We start from the raw sequence: 25,155 nt of genomic DNA on the forward strand, positions 1-25,155 counted from the left end.
GATATTGTTATTCCAAAGAATTCCATTTTTGGTTAGTTCTCAAACACACATCGAAATCGCAATTTTCACTCGTAAACTCATCAGTTCGGGAGCTGCATTTGAAATCAATTTGTAAAGCCCGTCCATCGGTCAGGTACTTGATTTCCCCGTTTGTTCAAGCGCATATCTAAAATACTGCCGAGAGTACGTCCAGAATACCGATCCCCCTATCAGTTCCATTTCAAGCGCATACCTCCCGCCGCAGCGGTATTCCACACTCGAAGCTGCACCGGGAAGCATTTTCCACTCGAAACTCATTTTAATGCGAGCCGGCTATTTGAATATTGCAGGATTAACCTACTAAACGATACTCCAGCCCAACCCAAAAAGGACCGCACTCCAGTAAGTTAGCAGAGGAGCACAAACAGCCTGCAGCCGATACGGGGGTCGGAACTGGCCGCGTTAACCTACCCGAATTGATACCGATGATATGGTTGGCGGGATGGCGGTCCGGTGTATGGGTAAACCACTTTCAACCATCCCCCTTTGGAATGGGGGCTAAACGGCAACCGGTGAAATGTTTGTACTCGATTCCCTCCCTGCGGTTTGCTCGTTTATTCACCCAGGTACCATTTATAGTATGTGACACAGAAACTGCATAAAAAAAAGATGGCTAACGCGTTCATTTGTGCAAATATGAGTCTCCGGTTAAGCCGGTGGCAGCGCACATAAAAACGCTTAGCTTGTGAGTTGTGGGAGGGAAAGGTGGGTGAACCGTGCGGGGGGTAGTTTAATGACAGTCGGTACCCGGATCTCGATATGGAAGAAGCGGCACGAACGTGCCAAATGTGTGCAGTTTCCCTGCAAAGGAAAGTAAAATCCATCTCCTCTTGAAGGTGACATAATTACGAGGTTCTCCTATTGTGGTTGTCAGTCGGGCTCAGGACCAAATAGAGCTTTTTAGGTTACCAGGAAAGAGAGAGTTGATCGATATTCAGAACAGTTGCTTACCATTAGGAAAAGGAAGTTGGTGAAAATACAATTACCAACCGATTCAGGCAGGCGGTCTTGATTGTGTGGAAAAAGAAAAGGTTGTGATTTGTTGTACAATCGATTCGATTAAAATGATGACTGCTATTATGGTGTGTCCCTAATTGTGTTTGATGCTCGCCCGGGATTTAATGTTGTAAAAGCTGTTTGACTTTCACTTGATCCGAATATCACATAAGGCGATATATGAGAGACGTGGGAGTGTCTAAAAGAATCTAAACTCGGAGGCGGATTATATCAACAAAAAGATTCTTTTTCGAAATAAAGCTACTTCTGTCTTCCAACTGGGCCTTGCCTTTAGACACTTGATTCCACGAGATGAGCATTTTTTGCCCCTACTCTTATCTATTTAGCAATGGCTCATTCACAATCTACAGCAGCGCGAAACGAGCTTGTTGCCACTTGGTTTACCCCGTATGAATGAAGCTGCGAAATTGGACACGATCGTCGTCGGATGACTGCCGTTATCGGAATCATCCGTTCGCGTCAGAGCATTTGCCGTGGCATTTGAGGGTACCGAACGAAACCGATGGCGGAGGCGGTGTGGTGGCTGTGGCGGACGAATCTGCCGCAGCTTGACGGAGAAGAGTTCAGTTACAACAAAAACATTTAAAGTTTTGCCTTACACAGTTGACCAGCAAACATAGGGGGGGGGGGGGTTGCTTTGGGTGGTTGGAGATAAACGAGAGCAAATGTGAACACGAGCCGAGCAACCGTCGCTGAACAGTATAAACTTTGTAATCATGGGAGGGAAAATGATCCTTCCTGCTACGGTTTGGATTAGTAGGGGGAAAAGAAAAATTACTGAGATATTAGTCGGCTCAAGGCATTGGGATCAGGTTTCATAATCAACCTCTGGATCGGGTGTTTTGCTGATTAGTGAACATTCTGGTCAACGTTTATTGCGCAAAGTAATATGAAGCTAATCTCCTAATAATATCACTTGTTATTTCATTTCGAGCAGACTTCTGAATTCGTACGTGGCGCAACCGAATTCAACGAAGCAAAAAGTTAATTTCAGTAATTGTAATTGTTTGCCACAACATTTAACGTTTCTATCCAGTTCTCAATGGTGTCACATTTCGGGTTTGGAAATGACTAACCTGCAAGCGACTTCTCCGTCGATTGACGACAACCGCGAAGGCGAAAACCGCACCAGTCCAAACGGCAGCTCCCGCAAATAAGCCCCAATTCCGTCGACCTTCGCATTCCCTGTCGAATCAGCCCCGGGCCTCTGCCCGGGCCTATAGTCACGCAAGTCACAACAATGTGGCCATGTGTCAGCATCAGAAATGATGACCGTAGCATTGTCCGGACGCGAGTCCAAATACGGAAAACGCATTCGAGCATTATTATTATTATTATTTATTTACAATTCGAAACGAATCAAAGTGCCCATCGTTCACGATTCGTTCATCGGGGAGCCTCGATGCGCACAAACGGTCAGCGTCAGCAGAAAATCGAACCGTTGCTCGTAAATATACAAACATTACTTTTTTCATTCGTGACTAATCGAGTTTCGTAGTTCCCGCGTGCTGCGATGACTTTCGGTTGTACCTCAGGTCTGCGTGGATGAGATACAATGAGGGACAGCCGAAAAAAAAACTGATCCCCTGGGATCGTGTCAAGCGCTCGAAATCCGTGATCCGAGACTGATGTTTGTGGACTTTTCGGAGGAAAGAAAAAAAACTTGTTCTGCTGAACGCAAGTTCAAGTCGTTTTTTTTTCTTTGACTGATCCCTTGAAACGGAATGGGAAGCTTGAACATTTTGAAGCGAAAGTTTGGTGCGTGGCATAAGTCGTAACGAAGCGCTGCCTGGTTGACCGATCCCCAGAGAGAGTGAGAGCAATGATCGAGGCGAATGGCAGAAGAAGAGAACCGGAGAACGCGAGAAAGTGTAAAATTGCCGTTTTGAGTTTATATCAAATATGGATGAAGGATGCTTGAATTAAATACGAATGTTGCTGAGAATTTTAGCTGATTCAGTCTACTTGCAGTTTTTTGGGATTTATTTGAAAACGATTTTTTAAAATAATTTATGCTTTTTAATATTACGTTTGTTCTGCTCGTATCTTTATTTCTCCGCATCTTCATTTCAAAATCAATCACATTGGATTTGTGATCTAACGGATACGAAAACGCATGAACTATTATTAGCATTAATTGACGGCTTGAAGGTTTTCATTATTTTACACATTTATAGTAAATTATCGTCAACGATGAAACTATTTTTCGTGAATTTATTTTTTGTACGCAGGACAATTTCGTTTGTCGCACGATTTCATTTTCGTTCATCGAAGACAAGTTTTCGTATTTTTAAATGCTATTTTTCAATCCGATCTTCAAGGATCCATTTTTGACAACATCGATTATTTTTTATATTAAAGGGATCGATCTGAAAAGTGCTCAACACTATAGTGAACTATAATGACTGTGGTAATTTTTGTTCGTGACAATTACGAAAAATACTTACAAAAGTTATATGCACTCTCGTTGTAACTAATTTTTTTGTGAATAAATATTATGGAATCGGCAAAAAACAAAGATTAGTGCAAAACAAATTATTTGAGTTGATGACGAATATATTGCGGTAATTGCGAGAATTGTAAAAATATCTTTCGCGCTCAATTTGGAAAAAAAGGACCATTCATAAATTACGTAACGCGAAAATTGCCCAGAATTTACTCCCACGTCCCCCCATGTAACAAATTGTCACAAATTTCTTTATGCCCCCTTCCCTATTACGTAACAAATTCTTCGATTTTTTTTTGTTCGGTAAAACATGTTACGTAACGATCTCGCTTACTCCTCTAAATGCGATCGATCTCTTTAATATAAAAAATCGATGTTGTCAAACATTGATCGTGTAAGATCGGATGAAAAAAAACATAAAAAAATACGAAAACTTTTGTTCGGTGAACCAAAATAAATCGTGTAACTAATGAAAGCATACGAAAAATAAAATTGTCCTCTCCAAAAATATTCGTACAAGGGTATTAGCCTATTTTCCCCCTTATTTCTATTACCTATTTGAAGCCGTTAGTTAGAGCAGCGTCATATTTGTTCAGTGCATTGGCTAGAATAGAAGTGGGACAAATGGAGCATTCGATTCGTGTTTTCGTTTCTCTCAAAAAGAAGTATTTCACCATTCCCAGAACATTTTGTTATTTTATTGGTTTTAGGAACAAAGCAAGGATTCTGATGCCAATTTATACGCTCTTTATCGATTGGCAGCCTAATTAATATAATTGCATGATCTGGCAACAAAGAGGTGATAGATGTAACTCTTTGCTCCGACAGTATTATGTATGAGCTGGCAAACTGGAAGCTCTCACTGTCGTTACCTTATCATAAGTATATCTCGCTAGATATCGTCACCTATCGTAATCCCAAATCTACGAACTGGGACCTCTACGAAGAGGGCTTGGCGACTAGGTTTCATGGGTATCTTCCGACGATTGAATCTCCAAGTGATTTTGATGAGGTCGTGGATAAAACAAGTTCACTCATAGTAGCAGCATACCAAGAGGCTTGTCCGCTTCGAGTTATGCGTGTTTCTAGAGGAACACCTTGGTGAAATACCGAACTTGTTCGACTCATAAAATTTTGTAGAAGAGCTTGGAATCGCAGACGCAGGGTCGGGTAGGAGATATTTAAGTTAGCTCGTAAAGCGAACAGAAATGCCTTTCAACTCGCTGAGTGAAGTGATCGAAAAAGCCTTTGCATAAATGTGTCAAGTCTCAACACAACTAGCAGATGAAATAAACTACTTTCGAAATCGAAAAACTTTCATGTCAGTTCGATTAGTACTGCTAATGGTGAATACTGCCAATGATCACAAACTGTCCCATAAAGATAGCAAATCGCATAGAAAATGGTACAAATATGCGATCATGGGCAGAATACTCGTCTGATGAAGCTGCCTTTTTGGCACACACTTTCCAGGCTGCACGGAGTCATCCCTGACGACTGCCCCTGAGTCTTTTTCAGGTGGTTCTGATTCTTGGGTATTTGTTCGTAGAATTGTGCCAACCTAATCGATCCAATAGGCGATTGAAAGTTTTGCTCCGTGTAAGTCTGCGGGAAAAGATGGAATCATTCCAGTGCTACTTCAAAGAGGATATGAGCACTTTAAGCATATTTTGAAAAAGGTTCTTATTTGTAGTCTTGCAACAGGATGCATTCCATTAGCGTGGCGGGAAATAACTTAAAAATTCTTTCCCAAAGGTAGCTGCAATGTAACCTGTATATTAGCGTGGCAAGTATACTACCACCCTGTTACACAATGTTGTCTACAACATTGAAAAAGCTTTTTCGCAAAAGCAATCAAGTTTAGGAGTTTTTCTTGATTTTGAAGCTGTTTTTGACAGCGTGTCTTTCGAATCCATTTTGGAAGCAGCGCAAGGTCATGGAGTACTTTTATACATCGCGAACTGAATACACGCAATGCTTAGCAACCGACATCTGTGCTCAACGTAAAGACAAGTAGAAATAAGGAAACTGAGTGTCTGCGGATATCCTCAAGGTGGTGTGCTGTCACCACTTTTATGGAACCTTGTCGCCGATGGCTTGTTGAGGAAACTTAAAGAGCTTGGGTCTCCGACGTATGGTTTCGCTGATGATTATCACATTATGCTCACCGGTATTTGCATTAACACACTTTTTGATTTGATGCAACAAGCCTTATGTGTTGTTGAGCAATGGTGTCTTCATTTTGGACTATCAATTAATCCAAATAAAACATCAATGGTGCTTTTCACGCAACGAAGGATACAACCGGAGCTCGTCCATTGCAGTTTTATGACGCTGAAATTATTATCGCAGATCAAGTTAAGTACTTAGGGGTAGTTCTTGACTCAAAACTTAATTGGACAGCTCTCATCGATTTCAGGATCGAGAAAGCTTACATGGCCATCGGCCAATGTACACGGGCTTTCGGCAAATCTTGTTGACTAAAACTCAAGTACATTCAGTGGATCTACACAATAATTGTTAGACCAATACTGGCATACGCGTTGCCTTGCTTGGTAGAAGCACTTTCTTGTGCATACCGTCTTAAGGTTACTGGGCTCTGGAACAGTAACCCAATAGATCGCTCCACTAGCCATACAAGACTGTGACCCCAAATGGTTACTTGGGATGATTGTACACTTGCTCCCAGTGACCTAAAACTCATATGTAGTTTTCCTTTTGGAACTTTCAATGTAAGAATTCCTTTTCTCGAGGAATGGCTGTCTGGCTGGATGGAGTGACAACTTGAAGAATACGTAGTTTGTTATACTGACGGTTCTTTATTGGAGGGCCGAGCCGGCGCTGGTGACTATTATCGTGAAATTCAGGAAAATTAGATTAATATTATTTGCTTGATAAATAATGTACCGTGTGCCAAGCAAAAATCTTCGCGATTCTGTGTGGCGTACAATCGGCATATTAAAGGGAATTCGCTGTAAAAGAATTTATTTTTGCTATGACAGTCAAGCTACCCTAAAAGCACTTAGTTCGGCAGATTCGAGATTGAAAATAATAATCGCATGTCCAACTCAAATCAAAGAATTTAGTTACAGAAATTGTTGCATTTTTCCAAGCACAATTCCAGAATTCTTTTCAGGGCATTGACCGAACATTGCAAACTCAATTATTACACGGCTACTATTCAGCGTGCTGAGTTTTATTCGTGTGATCTTTGTAAATCCAACCACAGAACCACGTATTATTTGATATGTAACAGCCCTGCAGTAATGCAATTGTACATCTGGATTTTTGGTTCTCCTTACATAAATGAACCTATTTACTGGGAACCAAAACTTAAACGATATGCTCTTCTTTCTAACCCAGTCTGGTGAAGATCTTAGTCTTAGTCAAGATTCATAATGCCTTGGAGAGTGAAAAATGTGTGACGAAACACCTGCAATCATGAACATCTTTTCATTCACGACTACTTTAGTCGGTATAGTCAACACAAATCAGTGTATCTACAAATCAGGAACTAAAATCATGAAAAAACAATACCCATTCCGGAAATGAGCTTCCCTCGAATCTTGAATTCTTATTAAATCATTCATTCGATGCTTGATAAATAATTAGGTTCGCAATATAGGAGAAACTTTGATATCCATGATCCGCCAAACATTCGAGTGTATGGCCTTATATTTTTGGCGTGAGCCAATGTTGAGAATACACAATCAATTTCATGAATACTAGGTTAATTATTCATGATTTCAGAACACTACTTACGATTTTCGTTAACGGTTCGTGATTTTTGTCATGGACTCATGGCATTTCATACTACTAAATAGAATATATAATTGACTTCATTTGAGGTTTATAGTCATTACCAGAGCAGCACCGCTTGTTGATTAGCAGTTTCTACAACAAAACTTGTTGAAAAGAAGCGTACATAAACATGATTATTCAACTGATTTAGTAACAGAAAAAGCGCACCAGCAAAAGTTTATGGTTATGCAACAAACCGCGGCCATTACATGTTGCAAGTGTTGCTTGGGTAGCAGACTTCTCATGAACATCGACAAGTTTGTACCTGTTACAAACTTTCGTGCACGCGTTCAACCTCAAACATGCTTCGTCTCGACGTACAGGTTCGGCTCGAACATCGAACCCAAGCGATCGATGTACAAACTCTAGTTCAAACATCCGTGTACGTACACCGGGTGCGTACACGAGAACCATTCACAGAAAGCACAAAAGTCAACGCTAGTGATTATGAGAGTGAGAAAGGGAAAACTTGTACCACGAACTTATGTGTACGCAAAACCGTGTACGTACATGGGGTTCGGTTGTGCACGCGAACATGCGCACGTGCTTTAGTTCGAAATAGCATGTTTGAGTTCGTACATGAAGTGTGGGTTTAATATGAGCACAGAACGAGGGCGAACCTTGTGTGCGATGTTCATTTGGGAAGACCGGTCATTAGGAAGGGATAACGTGGCCTTTTTTTTTTTTTCAGAATATTGATTTTTGGTTTTTGTTTGGACCTACAATGATTAAGCCCAATTATGGAACGATTGGAAATGGTCTCGCATCCCGCATTGCATTTCAAATTTGTATAGAAGGTAATATGGAAATGCCTATGTACATTTTGAATTTGTTGAAAGTTATCACTACTGAACGCCTGATATGATGTAACTGTATAAAGACGACTTCCGTAGGCCGAAGTTACATTTTCCATCTTCCACATCGTAAACACTCGGTTTAATTCGAACAAGCCGGAAGGCAGCAGTCACCATATTTGGTCAGAGCATCACTTGCTTCTGTGACATTTTTATGAACGAACACCATGTGGCAAATGCAAACTCAATTGGCTATTACATCTACCTTCCAAGTGCACTAGCAGTAAGTAATTTAGTAATTCGGCGCAGCGCACGAATTCGACAAAAACTGTACGGACGAACTTTACTCTCTAATCAATTTGGAGCTGAGTATAACACTACAGTAATACCTTGATTTAGACAGTGTTCCTTTGTTAAAATTTCGTCTGCCTGTAGCTTTTAAAGCTTCCAGGTGAAACACTAAACAATAACTAACTTATCATAAAAGAGATTGTCTGAAAAAAACAATCACTTTCAAAGAGCTAATCGAATCGAGACATTAGTGTAATAATGAAACTCATTTGACATGGATAAAGTGCTACTAAAGTGAAGAAAATCAGCACTGATTTGTTAATTTTCTTCGTCGGAATCAGAGCTACTCGCGTGGTCGCATTTCTGGAACTAATCGTTTATTCGCTATAAGTGTTTTAGGCGTTGCTTCCGAATAGCACCGCGTTGGATAACGAATTATATCGACCAGGAGAAGAAAGAGCGAATCAAATTAACATTCAAGCGAAAACTTTTAATTAATAACGTAACAACGCGTTAGCCTGAAACCCGAAAAGCCCCTGACCTTGCGGTCCCAAAAATAACTTTCTTCCCACTGCAAAGTCACATTCCCACACACACTCAAACAATGAATGTTATCATAGATGAGAAATCTTTCGATCCAAAGCCCAAATTTTCCAGCTGCACGCCTCCTTCATACATAGCCGAAAAAACTTGTTCTGTCCACTTTAAATGTTAATAAATTTAAATGAAAATAGAACCATCCGAAGCAGAGGATGGAACAACGCGAACAAAAGGTAGTCAGCTCGTATCATTTCATTTCAGCCCAGGGAGTCGCGTTGCAGTCATTGACTTTGGGTCGGAACGTCCAAACTGACCGGCACACTTCTCCTAGATGTTCTGATGTTCTGCCGCGGCGTAGGGGGAACGGAGCGGTTAGCTACAAGAAACGAAATTTATTACCATGCAATTACAGCCGAACCGAAACAGACAAGAAGTTTGTGTTGTATTTTCGTGCGGGCCATGTCCCTGCTGGTTTGTGATTCCAATCGGATTCTGAGTCTAGGTACGACTGCGAGCTACGACCGAAAGCTGGCTGGGTCTAGCTTCTTGTAGGTAGGGTCAACCAACCGATCCGGTCAAAGCCGGCACGAGAATGAGGATGTTCGAACAACCACGAGAGCGAAACCGAAGGCAGCAGGTCGAAAAGTTGGTCACGCCTCAGTTTCCCTTTTCGTCTTTGACGGGTCTTTTTTTTAGCTTGTGTATTCCAGGACACCTTTACCTGTGTAAGGATTCGTTCGGGGTAATTAACACGAGACGACGGGGGTGAAATAACGACAGCATTTGCGGGTTCGTGAATTGACCTCATTGTGAATGACTTGAAGGAGAATGGTAGGAACGCAGGTTGGGATTTTTATTTGTGTCGCCTTCAGAAAGGACTTATTAAGATGTTTGACGATTGCCTGAACAGTGACGCCATGTGGTTGTCCCATTATGAACATTGTTACCGCATTCGAAGCTTCCTAATCTTGTAAATGGAACTGTGAAAAGCAAATTTACTGTTTGCATGACGCTTTTGCTAATAAGATAGCACCAATTCTGCTCAATTAAAATCTTTAATAGATCAGTTTACTTCATACATATATGAGTTTGGTTAAGTTTGGTTTAGTGCAGGTTAGTTCAAATGATTTGCGACTGCATTGCCTATTGCATATATAATGATTGATGCCATCTCATAAGCAAAATATGTCATCACCATTTGAAATCATTAATACCCAGGGAAGCATTCCTGGACCTTTGCTTCCCGAAATCTTCTTCAATGCTGTATCATTAATGTATTTCATAAACGCGTCCACTCTTAACCAAAAGTCAAATCTGAATGAATGTCAATAGTAGTCAACGCACAGTGTTTCCAAACACCGTTTTCACGATCAAAATTCAATCACTCCTGGACCGTTTGTTTTGGAGACTGTACTTCTTCGAAGAAGTTTCTAGCTATATATAGACGCATATTTTAATATAATGAATTAAGTGATTAATTCTCCTAAAAGTGAGATAGAAAATTTATTTCCCCAAATAATTAAGCCAGAATGGGGTGATAAATACACATTTTTGATGACGACAATTGAATCTGTAGCTCTTGAAACAAAAAAGTTATTGTCAATTGTCAAATATTTTAAGATCAACTTACATCTTAAGCAATTTCCTTAATCGCAAAAATTCGCAGATAGCTTGGACTGCAGTTGAAATTACTAACTTTCGATAGAATATAAAAACCTTTGTCTGACGGAGACAGCTAGGCAGGTTACATATTTTTTGACGTTCGTATCCAAACAATATGGCCTTGTAATTTTGTAATAGTTATGCTTATCTCTCCCCGTAATAGCATTGTATAACGTTTAAAAAATGATTCGTAAACTATTTATTTATATTTATTCATCGAGATGTTAATATTACTTTATCTGACAAAAAATCCTCAAACGAGTATCGTCCATTAAAAATCTGAAGATCGTCTAAGACGAATATCAAGCACCAGTTTCGGAGGCTTTTAAGTTGATAGGACTTTTTTCGAATTACTAGGAATTTTATCAATAAACACTGCTCAGAAGTGCTTTATTATGCTTTGGTGCGTTATACCCTCGAATATGCCATTGTTGTTAGATCGCTTTTTTACAAAAACGATATTCATCGAATCGAAGCTATCCAAGGTAAATTTGTGCGCACTCCACCGACTACCGTGCAGGGATTCACTGAATGTCCCGAGTTACCCGAGATCGTCGTAAGCTTATGGACCTTGATTTCCTGTCTGTTCGCCGGGATGTTTCCAAGGCACGCGGAAAAAAAAATCCATTCATAAATTCATGGCAAAATCACGATTTCGTCATTTGAACGATTTACGACAATCGTTAACAAGTTTCTGAAATTATAAATAATAAACCTCGTATTCATGAAACTATTTGTGTATCTAAAAAAATCGCGTCCAATATATACATGGCGTTCGATTGAATTACTGTAATTGTTACCTGAACAAGTTTCGTTTTTGTTATGATTCTGGTTCATAGATTAGGAATACACCGCCGACAATAAAACGAGGTTCATGATTTCAATAGATTATTCGCAATTTACTTAATTTCTCTTCACGTTACAGTCTTGTGTTTACTGTCAGATCTTTCTATCAGAGTAGCGTAATTTATGTTCATGTTTTCAGAGTCATAGTCATCATTTTTGATATCTCAATAACGAGTAATATAATTTATGTTCATTATCTCATGTCACGATTTTCGAAATTTCTTTGCACTTTATCGTGATCGTCTTGTTCTGTGAACTATATTACGAACACGATTTGTAACTCTGCAGTGTATTTTGGTGCTTAACGTAGTTTTCGTATTCTATTCAGACATCAATCTCATTAAAAATCGATGTTGATTCCTATCAGTTTTCCTAGACCTACTGCTCGTACATATTGCTGGTCGCTATCAGCTGGACAATGTCCAGTGGACACATATGACATTTCATGAAATTGTGCGTGGAAGAAAAATGATTCCACGAATAATACATGAACTAGTTCACGAATCCATGGATAATATTTCATGATTTTGTTAACTTTTTCGCGAACTCAATGACTTGTCGTGATTATTGAACTAGGCGCCCAGTTCACGAAAACATGCATCTTTTAAGATTTTTCAACTCTTTCACGAGCACGAATGGTGAGTCGTGACTGTTGTTAGTACTAGGAATCATGAACCAATTTTCGTATACTCGAATACTCCATAATTTCGTGAACCATTTCATGAGCGCGAATAGTCAATCCTGACTATTATAGCAGAAATCACAGATCAGTTCAGGAATATATCAAAAATATTTGATGATTTTGTGAATAATTTGACCAGCACGAATGGTAAGTCGTGATATAAAAAATATTTGATGACTTGAACCATTTCACAAGCATGAATGGTAAGTTGTAACTATTGTACTGGAAATCATGAACCAGTTCATGTAAACATGAATATTTTATGAACTCATGAACACCTAGAAAAAATCGTGTAAATTTACGTCTCCTGACCCTGACATATACGAGCTTCAAAAATGCCTTACTTTTTAAGTTTGATTTTAATTTTACATGACGTTGAATTTCGTAAATCACGTAATTTTACTCCACATATAGCGTTTGTTCTGAATGGCAGTAAGTGTAATTTTATGTCACTGCGCATGTAATGTATATGTTTCATGTAAAATTAAACGGATCGCGGTTATATTTCGTCATTTCGTGAATTACTGCTTATTAAATTCTGTCACGCTTGCAATTACGTCAACGATAAAATTCATATTTTTTGGTGTGTATTTCTCAAACAAGGAATGTTCAGTCGTGACTATTATACTAGCAATCATGAACCAGTTCACGGACAGATGAATCATATTTGACAATTTTGTGAACTATTTCACGACAATTGATATTGAATCGAGTCTAATATATTAACCGGAAACCGTGACTGAAGTTCACAAAACAAAACCAATTGTTACTTACGTTACTGAAGGGAGATTTAATATAATTGTAAAACTCACAATTTTTGTTCAAGGTCCTGTTTTCGTAACGAAAAAATGTGATTGTTCCAGAACTCATGGCACTTTATTGACAATTTTGTGAACATTTTTTTCCGTGCAGTTTTCGTTGCAGATTCGCGACTTCTTTCGCATTCCTACCGCCACAATATATTATGGGTAGAGTAGAATGGGGTCTAATGTATATGGAAGTACAATAGGTTATTGGTGGTTTTTCGATATTTTTGTTTTTGAAGAAAATACGGATATCAACATGAAACATACGCTTGGAGGCTTGATAGGTTAGCCGTTTGCGAGCACTAAAGCTCACTACTATAATGTAAATTTGAAATATTTTGACAGGAAAATTGTGCGTGATTTCGTGCGAAGAACGCCAAAACGAAGTAAAGAGGACATAAAAAACGCAATTTCATCTGTTCAAGATGGCGCCAGTATTCGATTAGCCGCTAAACAATTCAAGGTTTCGTTCGAAACATTACGTGATCGTATGAAGGAAAGTACTCGTCAAGAATGATAGCACGTAATATATTTCACATGAGTTAATACAATAAATTAAGATGTTGTTGAAGTAGATAATCATTGTCGAAAAAGATAAGAATACGAAATCTAAAAAAATGCTCCGAAGCGCAAACGTGATCATTGCACAGCTAAACCACCACGTGAGCCGCACAACTTCATTTCCGCACTTTGTCGACGACGAAGACACCAAATAAGTTATTTGAAAGTACTAAACCAGACACAGCTCCCACAAATTTTTTTTTAAGATATTCTTCCTCGGATTCATGATTTTTCACATCTTTTGCCACTTCCTCATGCTCTTACTGAATGACATCAATGGATTGCATTTATTATTTACGTTATTAGTTTTTACATTGTTTGAATTAACCTTGAATACCTATCGTACCCTAAAATTTTAAAAGCGTCAGAAAAAGTACCTTCGCCTTATTATACTTAGATTGAAAAATATTTAGCAATGAATGGAATCATTATTGCCAAAAGGTTCCAGCGAGTGCTTGTTTGTCAAAATCAGTACAAAAATACTATCGCACGAACTCGCCAAAAAACTGACCTGCTTGACCCCACTCTACTCAATAATAAGCCTCTCACGAGTACATGTCGTCTATTCAATCGTTGGCATAATGTAGCATTATGCCAAACAAACTTATGCACGTCGGTTAGCATAAGTTTGTTTGGCATAATGGTATAATGTTCATTTGGAATAACAGCAAGTGACACATGGATTCGTTTGACATAATGTTCCTTTGGCATAATGATCGTTTGGCAAAATGGTTGTTTGACCATCATGCCAAATGACAATTATTCATTTGGCATAATAGTCGTTTGGGATGCTTTGGAATTGGTCTCATTTATACGATTCAATGAACTGCTCATGTTGGAAAGAAGGGATCAACCTCTAAGTTTCAATAAATCGTGCAAACGAGTGGATCGCCAGTTTACTATCAAGCGCTATTTGGTATACAAATTCAAAGAACTGCTCATGTTTTAAATAAGGAATCAACCCTTATGTGTCTGGCAAACTGCTGTTAATGTCGATGCCGCGAATGAATCGTGTTCCAAAGACGACGTAGCCGGTAGTGTGGTCTTTTGCTCTCAACCGACAGCAACCGGAAAATCAGAGCAGATCACGATGAATCCTTGCGGAATCCTTTTGTTGGAATTGTAACAATAGTAAATGGTTTTATAAGTACAGGGTTAGCTTCCGTTGCATTTGATTTTATATTATGTTTGGAATGCGGTATTCGAGTTAATGGCATTCGGGCAAGTGGTCTTTTCGGGTTTATGGTGTTTGGGTAAATGATTTATTCTAGTCAATGGCGTTCGGGTAAATTGTCCATTCCGGTAAAAGGTTTTCAGGCTAACCTCATTCGGGTAAATGAGTCTCGGGTGCATGTCTCGGGTGAATGTTATAGAACCCTATTAGTATTGCACATAAATTCGATGCCGAATGATAATAGACACACATATTCAAAATTATTCCAAACGACCACTATGCCAATTTAAAGGTATGAAACGATGCTTTTAGTACATCAAAATTATAATATTTTGATGGAACATTTTCCAGCGAAAAAAAGCATTAATTTATAAAAATATATTGATAATCGACGGAGTTATGGCCCTCTCCTGAAAATCCCAGGAATACCTACTCGTTCTTGGTACCGAAATACTGGTACTGAACAAATATTGGTACCGGTATTTTCGGTACTAAGCAAAGCTTTACATGGACAATGCAATTAATTTATGCCGTGTAAAATAAACGTATGAAAAAATACAATTAATTTAACCTTTCGGCACATATAGGAGTCTGTTTCAAATATCGGCCAGTAAGGTAAGGCATTAGAAGATTAACGAGTAAAACTGGTTATTTTAACTATTTATCCGAAAAAGATTTTTCATTCATGTATTTTGAACCAATTTTTTTTTATAATGTCCCATAATTAACATTCGGGTTGTTTCCCATTATTCGCTATATGCCGAAATAATAAGTTTTGGGCCTAAGTCACACCTATATACATTTTGCTGTTAAATATTAATCTATCAAAGAACGAACGCCGACTTAATACCTAACCTCGACTCAAATAGAGCACGTAGAGATTTGACCTGCACACTTATTTTTTTCTGCCGAATCTCAGCTTTTTTAGCATCTTTTGCTGAAATCTCAACAGCTGAGATCTCAGTAAAAATTTTTTTTGCTGAGATATCAGTAACAGTGACGTCTCATAGCTGAGACTCGAAAAATAGTTCACAAAAAATCAGCAAACAAATCTCACTTTACTAAGATATCAATTTCTAAATTTGCTGACTATACGGCTGTTGGAAAATTGTCGAACCGAATTGAGTGTGTGAGTTTGTAATCAGCGTTGTTCGATTATATGCGATTCCCCTCCAAAGCCAGGTGCGAAGGAATATATGACGTCATCTGGATTCTCGCAATATGAACGGTTGAAAATACTTGAGGAAAAGTTTAATCAAACAACGGATTTCAATTCTTCAATTAGTCCGCGGTGCAAATCAACATACCTTGATTCCGTCATTATCACGGGTACCTTGGCTCAAACGTTGTTGTAGTCGATGTTGTGTTGCATGAAATTGTTCACAATGACGCTACCAGCTTCGGTTAAATTTCTGGAAACGTTGGCAGAACCAAATTACGCTCAGGATGTAGCCATTTCCGTGAGGATTATCGTGAGTTATCACCTTTAGGACATGTTCCACCAAGCGCATAATTGATCTAATGCGAATTTGTTTAAAATCAGTCGCAATGGCAATTCTTATAATAGAGGCACGCTTCACTTCTGTGGTGTCCTGATTTCACTGCTCAGCGGGAGGAACGATACCGTACTGTTTGTGCAGTGGATAAGCAACAAAATAGTAGAATTTGACTGATAGGTTAATTGATAAATTTAACAAAGTATTTTTTGTTTCGGCTCTGGACGAGATTGGAAGGTAGACTGAAGCATATAAAAGCTTAACAATAAAAGTATATTTTTAACACTTTCTGTCGCTCTAGTGCTTTTAGTTTCTTATTTGACAATACCAGTACCGGTATTTTACCAGTACTACCGGTACTAAGGGATATAGTACCAGTGAACCGTTTCTCACCAAAAAGGGTCTTTACTAGGAACCCTACTTGCGGTGATCACGATGAATGTCCGGTATATCAAGTAAAATCTCAAAATTCGAAAAAGGTCATTAATATAGGAGTATTCCTTATACCTTAACGATTTGATGAGCAAAAAAAAATTGCTACTTTCGGGAACGTTTTTTCAATCAATGTCTTGAGCGCTGAAAATTGTAATAAAAAATTCTTATCTAGGAAACAAAAATTTATACATAAAAAAGGAATCGTTAGGGTACAAGGAAAATTGTTAACGAGCGTTCAAAAACAATAAGAAAATTGGTTGAGTAATTTCTGTAAGGCAATCGTGATCAAGGAAAAGCCATTATTAGAAAAACGATATTTCGCGAAAATCGAGTTTAAAATTTCAAGTTATTACTGTTCATGGTAGACGAGGCGCGCTTCGAAGCGCTGTAACTTTAGATCTATTACTGGGATCTCTATGAAAATTTTGGCAAATATTCTCAAGGAGTTTTAGTTGAAGCTAAAGTAAATTTTTTTAATTTTTTTTAAATAAAAGGGTATGTAACGCCTTAAGTTCCTTGTCTGGTTAACTGGCCTGTGTTAAGCCAAAGAGGACCAAGCGCCATTTGGAGGTACCTTCATTAAAATCGCTATCGCAGCTAATGTAGCACTATAAACACCTACATCAATTTATTTCTGAGAACTGAAATAGTAATCGATAGCAAATAAGTACCCTTAAACTTTCTATGATAATGGTAAATAATCGAAAAATTAATTTTTTCATTAAAAATACCAGGAAAAAATTATGGCGCTCAGTTCGCTTTGGCTTAACGCAGGTCAAATATAATTCTAAATTTCAGTTTTCGAAATTGATTAATAATTCAATCAATAATAAATTTTGAACAGAAATGCCTTCAAACTATCGCTTCCACCCTTCATCTAACATCGCACATTGTAAACTAATAAAAAACACAACCTCGCCAAAATGAAACCTTATCTAATCGGAAGTTTCTTCCTCGCTATCATTCCAGGTACGCCCATACAACCTAGCAGTCCATCGCGCAATATTTACTTCAGTCACCCCGACAAACGTAAGTTTTTTTTGTCCGTAAACCTTATCTTATCCGATTCCGAAGCGTTCGCAAACTTGCACCTCTCTTCCGGTGCCACAACTGCCGCTACTTTCCAACAGGCAGCGTTGCGGGTGGGCAGGCAGGCAGGCGGACGGGCTGTCGGTCAAAAAATGCAAATTCGTTACGACTATAAACTGCGAACAAAATCCTGTTGCTTTTGTTAAGGGCGACTAGTCGTAGGAAAAAAGAAACAATCAGCTATACTCTCGCTTTTTTTCAAAGGGGAAATTTGCCGCGCTCCAAAAGCCCATTCACGGTCGGAAATGCGCTATTAATATTGAAATCACGAAAAATATCACAGATAATTACCTGAGAAAATAGCGCAAACCACGAAGCATGGCAGGAAGAATCGCTGCTTGTCTACCATTTTGTTCGATTTTTTTTCTTCTGCCGTTGCTCGTTACTCTTATTTCGGCTTAGTTTCGGTTCACTTCAAACGGGGTGGGATTCGGCGGAGCCACGGCAACTCTTTCGCTCTCGCTCTCGACTTTAGCAAGCCACCAGAAGATGATTTTCCTCTACGCTGCTGTTGCTACTACAGCCGGACACTTTACGAACGGTAGAGCACTTCACGCGTTTTTTATTCCACAGCCCAAAAATACGCTCCTTCACGATTCTCACTCACTCACTTTCACGACTTCCTGTTTCGACACTTTCTTCGCCCAAGTAAATATTTTCTTTTTTTTCTCCCTGCCCTTGTGTACTCTTGGAATTTGGGGCTTTTCGGCAAACACAGACAGCAGCTTTTCCCGGACACGTTCTGACTCTGAATCGGGTAGGTTGTTGTTTCTTCTAATATCTTGTTTTCAAAGTAAATATGTTTAACGCGAAAGAACACGAGATGTTCCCACACATGCGGTTCGGTTGGTGGTTGACACTTGTTGAGTTGGGGCGTTTTCCCCCTCTGATTCAGATCGCGCCGTAGATTTCGCCACACTTTACCTTCTCGCGCTCGAACGTTTACTAGCGGGCGCGCACTTAAGCCAACTACTCCGGAGCCCAAGCTAAGCCAGCCTGACGCAAAACGAGAACGCACACCACCGCGACCGCGGCTATCGAATTGGATGTTGAAGGCACCAACACAAGGTACAGCGAACGAGAGTAGCGCACAACGGAATGATTCACCGGACGCGCGCGTTTTACCTTGAAGCGATCAGCGCTCACCGTCGTCGTCGTTGTCGTCGGTGGATGCAACAAGACAGTTCTGATGCAACGCAACACACTGAATAACAGCGCCTGCTGCAAAATCGGCCAACTGTGGTGGTAGTGTGTGGATTCGCGATTTGCCTGTTTAAAAACCTCGTTTGCCCAACGCCACTCACTGACTGAACGGATCTTTCTCCTGTGACCTAATCGGTTAACATTCAAACACCGTCCTTCGCCTCAAAACTTTCGACCGAGACTTTCTTTGTTAGCCGGAAAAAGTAGACTAATTAAATTCGAATTACACTCCGGTCGGACGCCACAAGGGTCAAAAACTAGCCGAAAATCAATAAAACACTGACACGCCGTACGTCCTGGTTGCCTGCCGCTTGGCCACACAATAAAAGCCCAAACCCAGGCAGAACACACCGCAAGCGCCTTCACCTCTTCTGCATACGAGGGGTATTGCTCGTTCCGTACCCACCATCGTCATCATCATCATCATCAGTTAGTAAGTTTCAGGTTGTCGCACGCCCTCAGAGCCCAAAACTTCGCACCGCCGCCGCCGTCGCGGCCGCAGCACCGGTCGTGTGGCTGTTGAAACGTTAATTTTTCACCGTCTGTACACGCTGCGACGACGCCCGTGTATGCATGTGAATAAAAACATATTGTTGTAATAACAATTCACCTTCCACCACAAGCTAAGAGGGCGAGTTCCACGGTCTTGTCCGAGTGCCCGCGTCCATCCAACCGGGCCGGCAGCGGGAGGAGAGCGAGATGTGTATCAAACTAACACAAACGCCGCGCCCACCTGCTTTCGTCATCGATAACATTTTTTGCCCTATACCTACAGCTTATTACTTTACCTGTGTCCTGACTGTGTGTTATTTCTTTTTTTATTTGTTGTGGCCAACTCACACTACCTGCCCGATGTCGAAGTGGATGGAGTGTTGGATCCACTCCCCGTTCGCTGGCGGTGGTTCGCTGGCGGCGGCAACGCAACGACGGCGCTGGTCATGAAGCAATGTGTTGGATTTACGGTCGAGGTCCGTGTGTGCTGTGCTTCTTTGCGGCGCTGGTGGACGCGCTTTGAGTCGGCCAGCGAGACCCGAGTCCGATGGGATTGCGGTACTGAAAAATATGTTTGGGTGGTTTCTAAACCTTAAGTTTAAAAGATTGATGAAAATGCTTAACTATGTACTTATTTCACTTATCTGAAGCAAACTAATTGAAAAGCATAAATATCGTCCGAATGCTGCTATTCTGTTATTAACTAACACCAATTGAGAGAGCCAAATATTTATTGGAAAAACACGCTGATCCACATTGAGCAATTTGTTCGGATATCTGAATGCTGAAAAATGTCGACGTCAGCTACTGCTTAATGCAGATCTGCTGGGAGTGGAATAAATGTTAGTCCGGCACACGTTATTGCTAGAAACTGAAGAATTCCGGAGCCGGATTTCCACATGTATTACAGTAAGGGTAGATTTGTTAGGCAGTCTGCTAGCCAAGACGAAAAAACAAGCTAGTACTACGGATAGCTGGTGATCGAGCGGGTTGCGTAAAATTTATTTTAAAGACACTTATTCAATCCACGACCGAGAAAATGTACCTTTTAAAGAAAGAACGCTATTAAATATTCAACAAGAATTTGGTATGAATTTGCTGATTACAAATAGATGTTATACTATATTGTTTCCGGAGAGGTAAAATGGATTAAACCATTTTGTTCGTAAAGGGCAGAATACCTAATAATTATAATAGAATGTAGAGGATACTTGTTCTACTTGTCGAAATTAAATGTCCCACGTTTTCTTTTATATTGACTCGATTGCGCATAGAACAGGTTATGCCCCTAATACTGTTCATCGATGTTTCTATCATCGATCCTTCGACGAAGCGGCGTCAGTAACTATGTTTTTTTTTATAATTTGCATTAAACTTTTCACTTGCGTTCCTAATACCAGTATTCTTTTAATTTTTCTTGCTATCCGACGTTAAAAAGGAGGACTTTTTCACGGAATTAGTTACACAAGTGTTCGTGCTGGCTGGGTTGTCGTTTCGTCTAAGCTATATTCGCGATGTCAAGAATCAAGCCAACAAGGAGTTTGTACTTGTCATTCGAAGGAAGTTTTTGCTGTCGAAGGGAGATTAATTCGATTGAACGAATATACTTTTTGATCCCTAAAAATACTCCTCCGAAAGAGTATTCTCGAAACTGATGGATTTCATTAAAATCATTGAATTTGAGGTGTACGTCGAAAGATAACCAAGTTTTGCCTAGAAGATTTAAAGAATCCACAGTTTTAAACTTCGTTGTCGTGCTCAAAATTAATTGCGTCTAAATCGATAACTTTAGAAGTAAAGTTTGTCCGGAGAAGTTCTTACTTTTATGATTGCGCATCTAGTGGGTGATCAATAAAAATGAGAAGTTTTTCAGTCATGTAGTTAAAAACAATTTTTTTGAACGAATTAATTATTTTTTATTACAAACATGTTTGTTCTTCAAAAAAAACGTCAATGAATATTGGAGAAGGAGCCCTGGTCAGCTGTACGACGCAACTTAGCCGCGATGTTCTCACAAGAGCGCTGCACGGCACTGACGTCCATCTTCCGGATACAATTCCAGATCCTGGTAGTCAACTGCTTCGTATCATTGGCACGCCAATTATTTGTGTACACTAGGGCACTGAGGAAGTCGAAAAAATCCTCAATGGGACGGCACTGAGGCAAGTTGGTCGGGTTTCTATCTTTCGCTACGTACGGTATATTTTTCTGCTCAAAATACTCCAGCGTCTTCTTGGCGTAATGAAAAGACACCTTGTCCGGACAGACGACGTAGTTCCCATCCGCATGATACTTCTTAAAGAACGGCAGAGGAAACTATACAAGACACTCATCCTGGTACACTTGTTGATTGATGACCAGATCGCTCGGCTTGAACCACGGCTTTGAAATTCCTCTGTCCGATATGGCGATGTAAAAGTGATGCTTTTCATCAACTTTATGCTTCAACTTATATTTTTCTTCGGAGTCTGGCCGATTTGTCGCTGGAATAGTAAACGGAAAAAAATTGTTCCCAAAATCGTGAATAAAGTGCCATGAATTCTGGAACAATCTCGTTTTTTACGTTACGAAAACAGGACCATGAACAAAAATCATGGCGTTTAAAATTATGTTCTATTTCCCGTCAGTAACGCCCGCATAACGCTTTCATTAGTGAAAATATTTTTTTTGTTTTGTGAATTTCAGTCACGGTTTCTGCCAAGTTCACAACTTTATGAACATTATTCATAATACCAAAGGTTGACTCATGATTTTTTCAGAACATTAGCTCAAAAAATCAAAATTTTCTGGCTAATTTGTTCGTGAACTATTTCACGAAATTCTAAACTAATTCATGATCCCTAATATATTAGTCACGATACATGATCCGTGCTCGTGAAATAGTTCACGAAATCATGAAATATTATTCATGTATTCGTGAACTGGTTCATGATCCCTAATATATTAGTCACGATCCAATATTCGTGCTCGTGAAATAGTTCACAAAAATATCAAATAATATTCATGAATTCATGAACTGGCTCATGATTCCTAATATATTGGTTACGATCCAATATCCGTGCTAGTGAAAAAGTTCACGAAATATTATTCATGTATTCGAAAACTGGTTTATGATACCTAGTATAATAGTCACAGATTACACTGGTTTACAAGAAAAATGAAGCTTCAAGAAAAAGTTTTTTTTAGACTAATTTTGGGTCGCTGAACACGAAAACAATATTCATTTTTTTGTTCAAAGAAGCGATTTGCTCAAAAAACTCATTTTTGAGCACTTTTTGCAGTTTTTAGTCAATATTTCGTGTCAAAATCATCCAATTAATATAATCAATATGCAAGTTGAAAGGCACCGAGATACCCTTTCCAAAAACATATAATGTGTGTCGATCATATGTAAAATTTGTAGTGCTGCGAGCGTCCAAAGTTTAAAAAAAGTGCAGTTTTACCATTTTTAAAAGTTACTCATTTTTAATTGATTTTTTTTACAGAAGAACAAATTTTTTTCAGACCTTCTAGAATCTAAGATGGCAGGTAATATGTTTAGGTTAATTTTAAGCCTAATATCACTAGCATCGGATGAAAAATGTTGGTGCTATGGCACATTGAGCGAAATGGAAATTTTATGATTTTGGCAGTCCCTGCCCTGGTGCGGCGGTTTAGGGGGTGTAGCACTGGTCTCATAAGCCAGTCATCAAATATTCGAGTCCCTATCAGGACTCAGTGGGATTGTAGCATTAGCCACGTAATGTTCTGTGAACTGAGAATAGGCTGCGAACCCTGTCGAAGCAGAAGGCGAAAATTCCTTTAATTTGTTAAATATGTACTCACCACAGACAAAACAAAACTGTTCCAACGAATATTCCCACATTTTAAAAAGAGCACTTAGTTGTAAAATGAAATATCCAAAACCATTCAAATGCCGCAGGATGGATGGATGCAAGCTCGAGAAGACAGTAGCCAACACAAACAATAACTATCAAGTATAGAAGATTATTTCAGCCGAAAGTATGATTGTGCGAAAAATAAAGAGTTACAATTTTCACTCAGTGCTTCATACCATCTACATTTTTCATCAGACTTTTGTGACCATTGGCTTAAAATTTATGTAAAAAGATTATTTATCTCATAAGATTTAAAAAAAATATTCTGTCCTTGATTTATTATAAAAAATTAACTAGAAATATGCATTTAAAAAAAAAAAAACGGTCGAACATTAGACTTTCTTTTACTTTGGTCGATTGTAATTATAATAAATGTACATTTGATCTACACATGATATACATTTTCGGAAAGGGCATACCAATACCTTTCGAACTGTTTCGATCGGATCCTATTTGAACGAGGTATTGAAAATTAACTAAAATAGTTCCCAAAACACCTTTTTCGAAGAAATCTTGAAAATGCTTCTTTAAAAAAATGGACTTTAGTTTTCGTGTTCAGCGATCCAAAATTAACTTAGAAAACAACTTTCTTTTTAGCTTATCGCGATTACCTTAAAATTGTTAAAATCTGTCACATAAGATTCTGAAAATATGAAAAATCATTTCTCTGTAATAAAAAAAACAGAGCAAAACCAAAAATGAAGCAAAAGAATTTTTTTTAAACTCGAGCTTTTTTCAAAGAGAAATTGAGTATTATTTTCGTATTTAGCGACCCAAAATTAATCTAGAAAACACTTCATCATACAACTTCATTTTTCATGTAAACTAGTGTAATCTTATTTAAGACCAAAAGAGATATGTGAAAAACAGAACAATTTTTACTCGGTGCTTAATAACATCACCATTTTTTATCGGATTTTCGTGATCTTAGGCTTAAAATTCACGTGAGAAGTTTGTCTGTCACATAAAATTTCAAAAGATTTTTTTTGTCAAATTATTTTTTTATGAAAAATCAACTAAAAATGAGTAATTTTACCAAATATTACTTTTTTTGATTTTGGTTGCTCTTAACCCTATATTATTGATATTTAATCCAAACATGTTATACATTTTTGGCATGGACACATCAATACCTTTCCAATGGTGAGTCGATTGTGTTAATCGGAAGATTTGTTCCTAAGATATTGACCAATAACTAGTGCTCAAAAACACGTTTTTCAAAAAATCTCAAAAACGGTTCTTTGAAAAAGAAAATGAATGTGATTTTCGTGTTCAGCGACCCAAAATTGAATTAGAAAACACCTTTTTTCTTAACTTCATGCAATCACCCCAAAATTTGTAAACTAGTGTTATCATTCGTTTTCGTAAAAAAAAAATCACGAGATCATAAAATATTATTCATGTTTTTGTGAACTGGCTCATGATTCCTAGATATTTAGAAGATATCTCTTATCATTTACAATTTCATGCAACATGGTAATGAAATTTTTAAGTGAACTCTTTCACAACATTTGGAGTATTATTCGTGGAATCATTTTTGTTCCATGTACTTTTTCATGAAATATCTAGCTGCTAGCGATCAGTAATAGCTACGAGCAGTAGATATAAAAAAAACTATTAGAACCTCGAACATTGTTATTCATTTGATAAGGTTTATTATGATGTCCGGACACAAAACGAAAACTGCACTGAGAACCCCAAATAGTGTGCGTGATATAGTTCACAGAACTAGATATCGCGAACGAGTCTTATTTTAATGATCCAGTTCATATTGTTAAGTTATTCCGAGTAAAAAACCCGTTAGTAACCAAAAAAATAATAGATCACGATAATACAAAGAGAATTTACAAATACCATGATAAAACTGCTGATATCATGAACATTAGTTACATTACTCTTTGAA

At 38.6% G+C, this 25,155-nt stretch overlaps 2 protein-coding genes across 7 annotated transcripts in view; one reads left to right on the forward strand and one right to left on the reverse strand.

Moving 5' to 3' along the window:
• LOC131686699 (fasciclin-3-like) overlaps positions 1–19,209 on the reverse strand; it is a 255,335-nt gene extending 236,126 nt beyond the window's left edge. For 3 of the 4 annotated variants that reach the window (XM_058970608.1, XM_058970607.1, XM_058970609.1), the window contains exon 1: positions 17,971–19,209. In XM_058970608.1, coding sequence (XP_058826591.1) covers positions 17,971–18,028 — 58 coding nt within the window. In that variant the 5' untranslated portion in view covers positions 18,029–19,209. The remainder of the gene's footprint in view (positions 1–17,970) is intronic. The other variant, XM_058970610.1, reaches the window with a different exon arrangement.
• The window catches only part of LOC131686697 (uncharacterized), a 1,014,555-nt gene that overhangs the window by 613,964 nt on the left and 375,436 nt on the right, over positions 1–25,155 (forward strand). The window lies entirely within an intron of this gene.

This window comes from Topomyia yanbarensis, chromosome 3 (assembly GCF_030247195.1).
Source record: "Topomyia yanbarensis strain Yona2022 chromosome 3, ASM3024719v1, whole genome shotgun sequence".
NCBI lineage: Eukaryota > Metazoa > Arthropoda > Insecta > Diptera > Culicidae > Topomyia > Topomyia yanbarensis.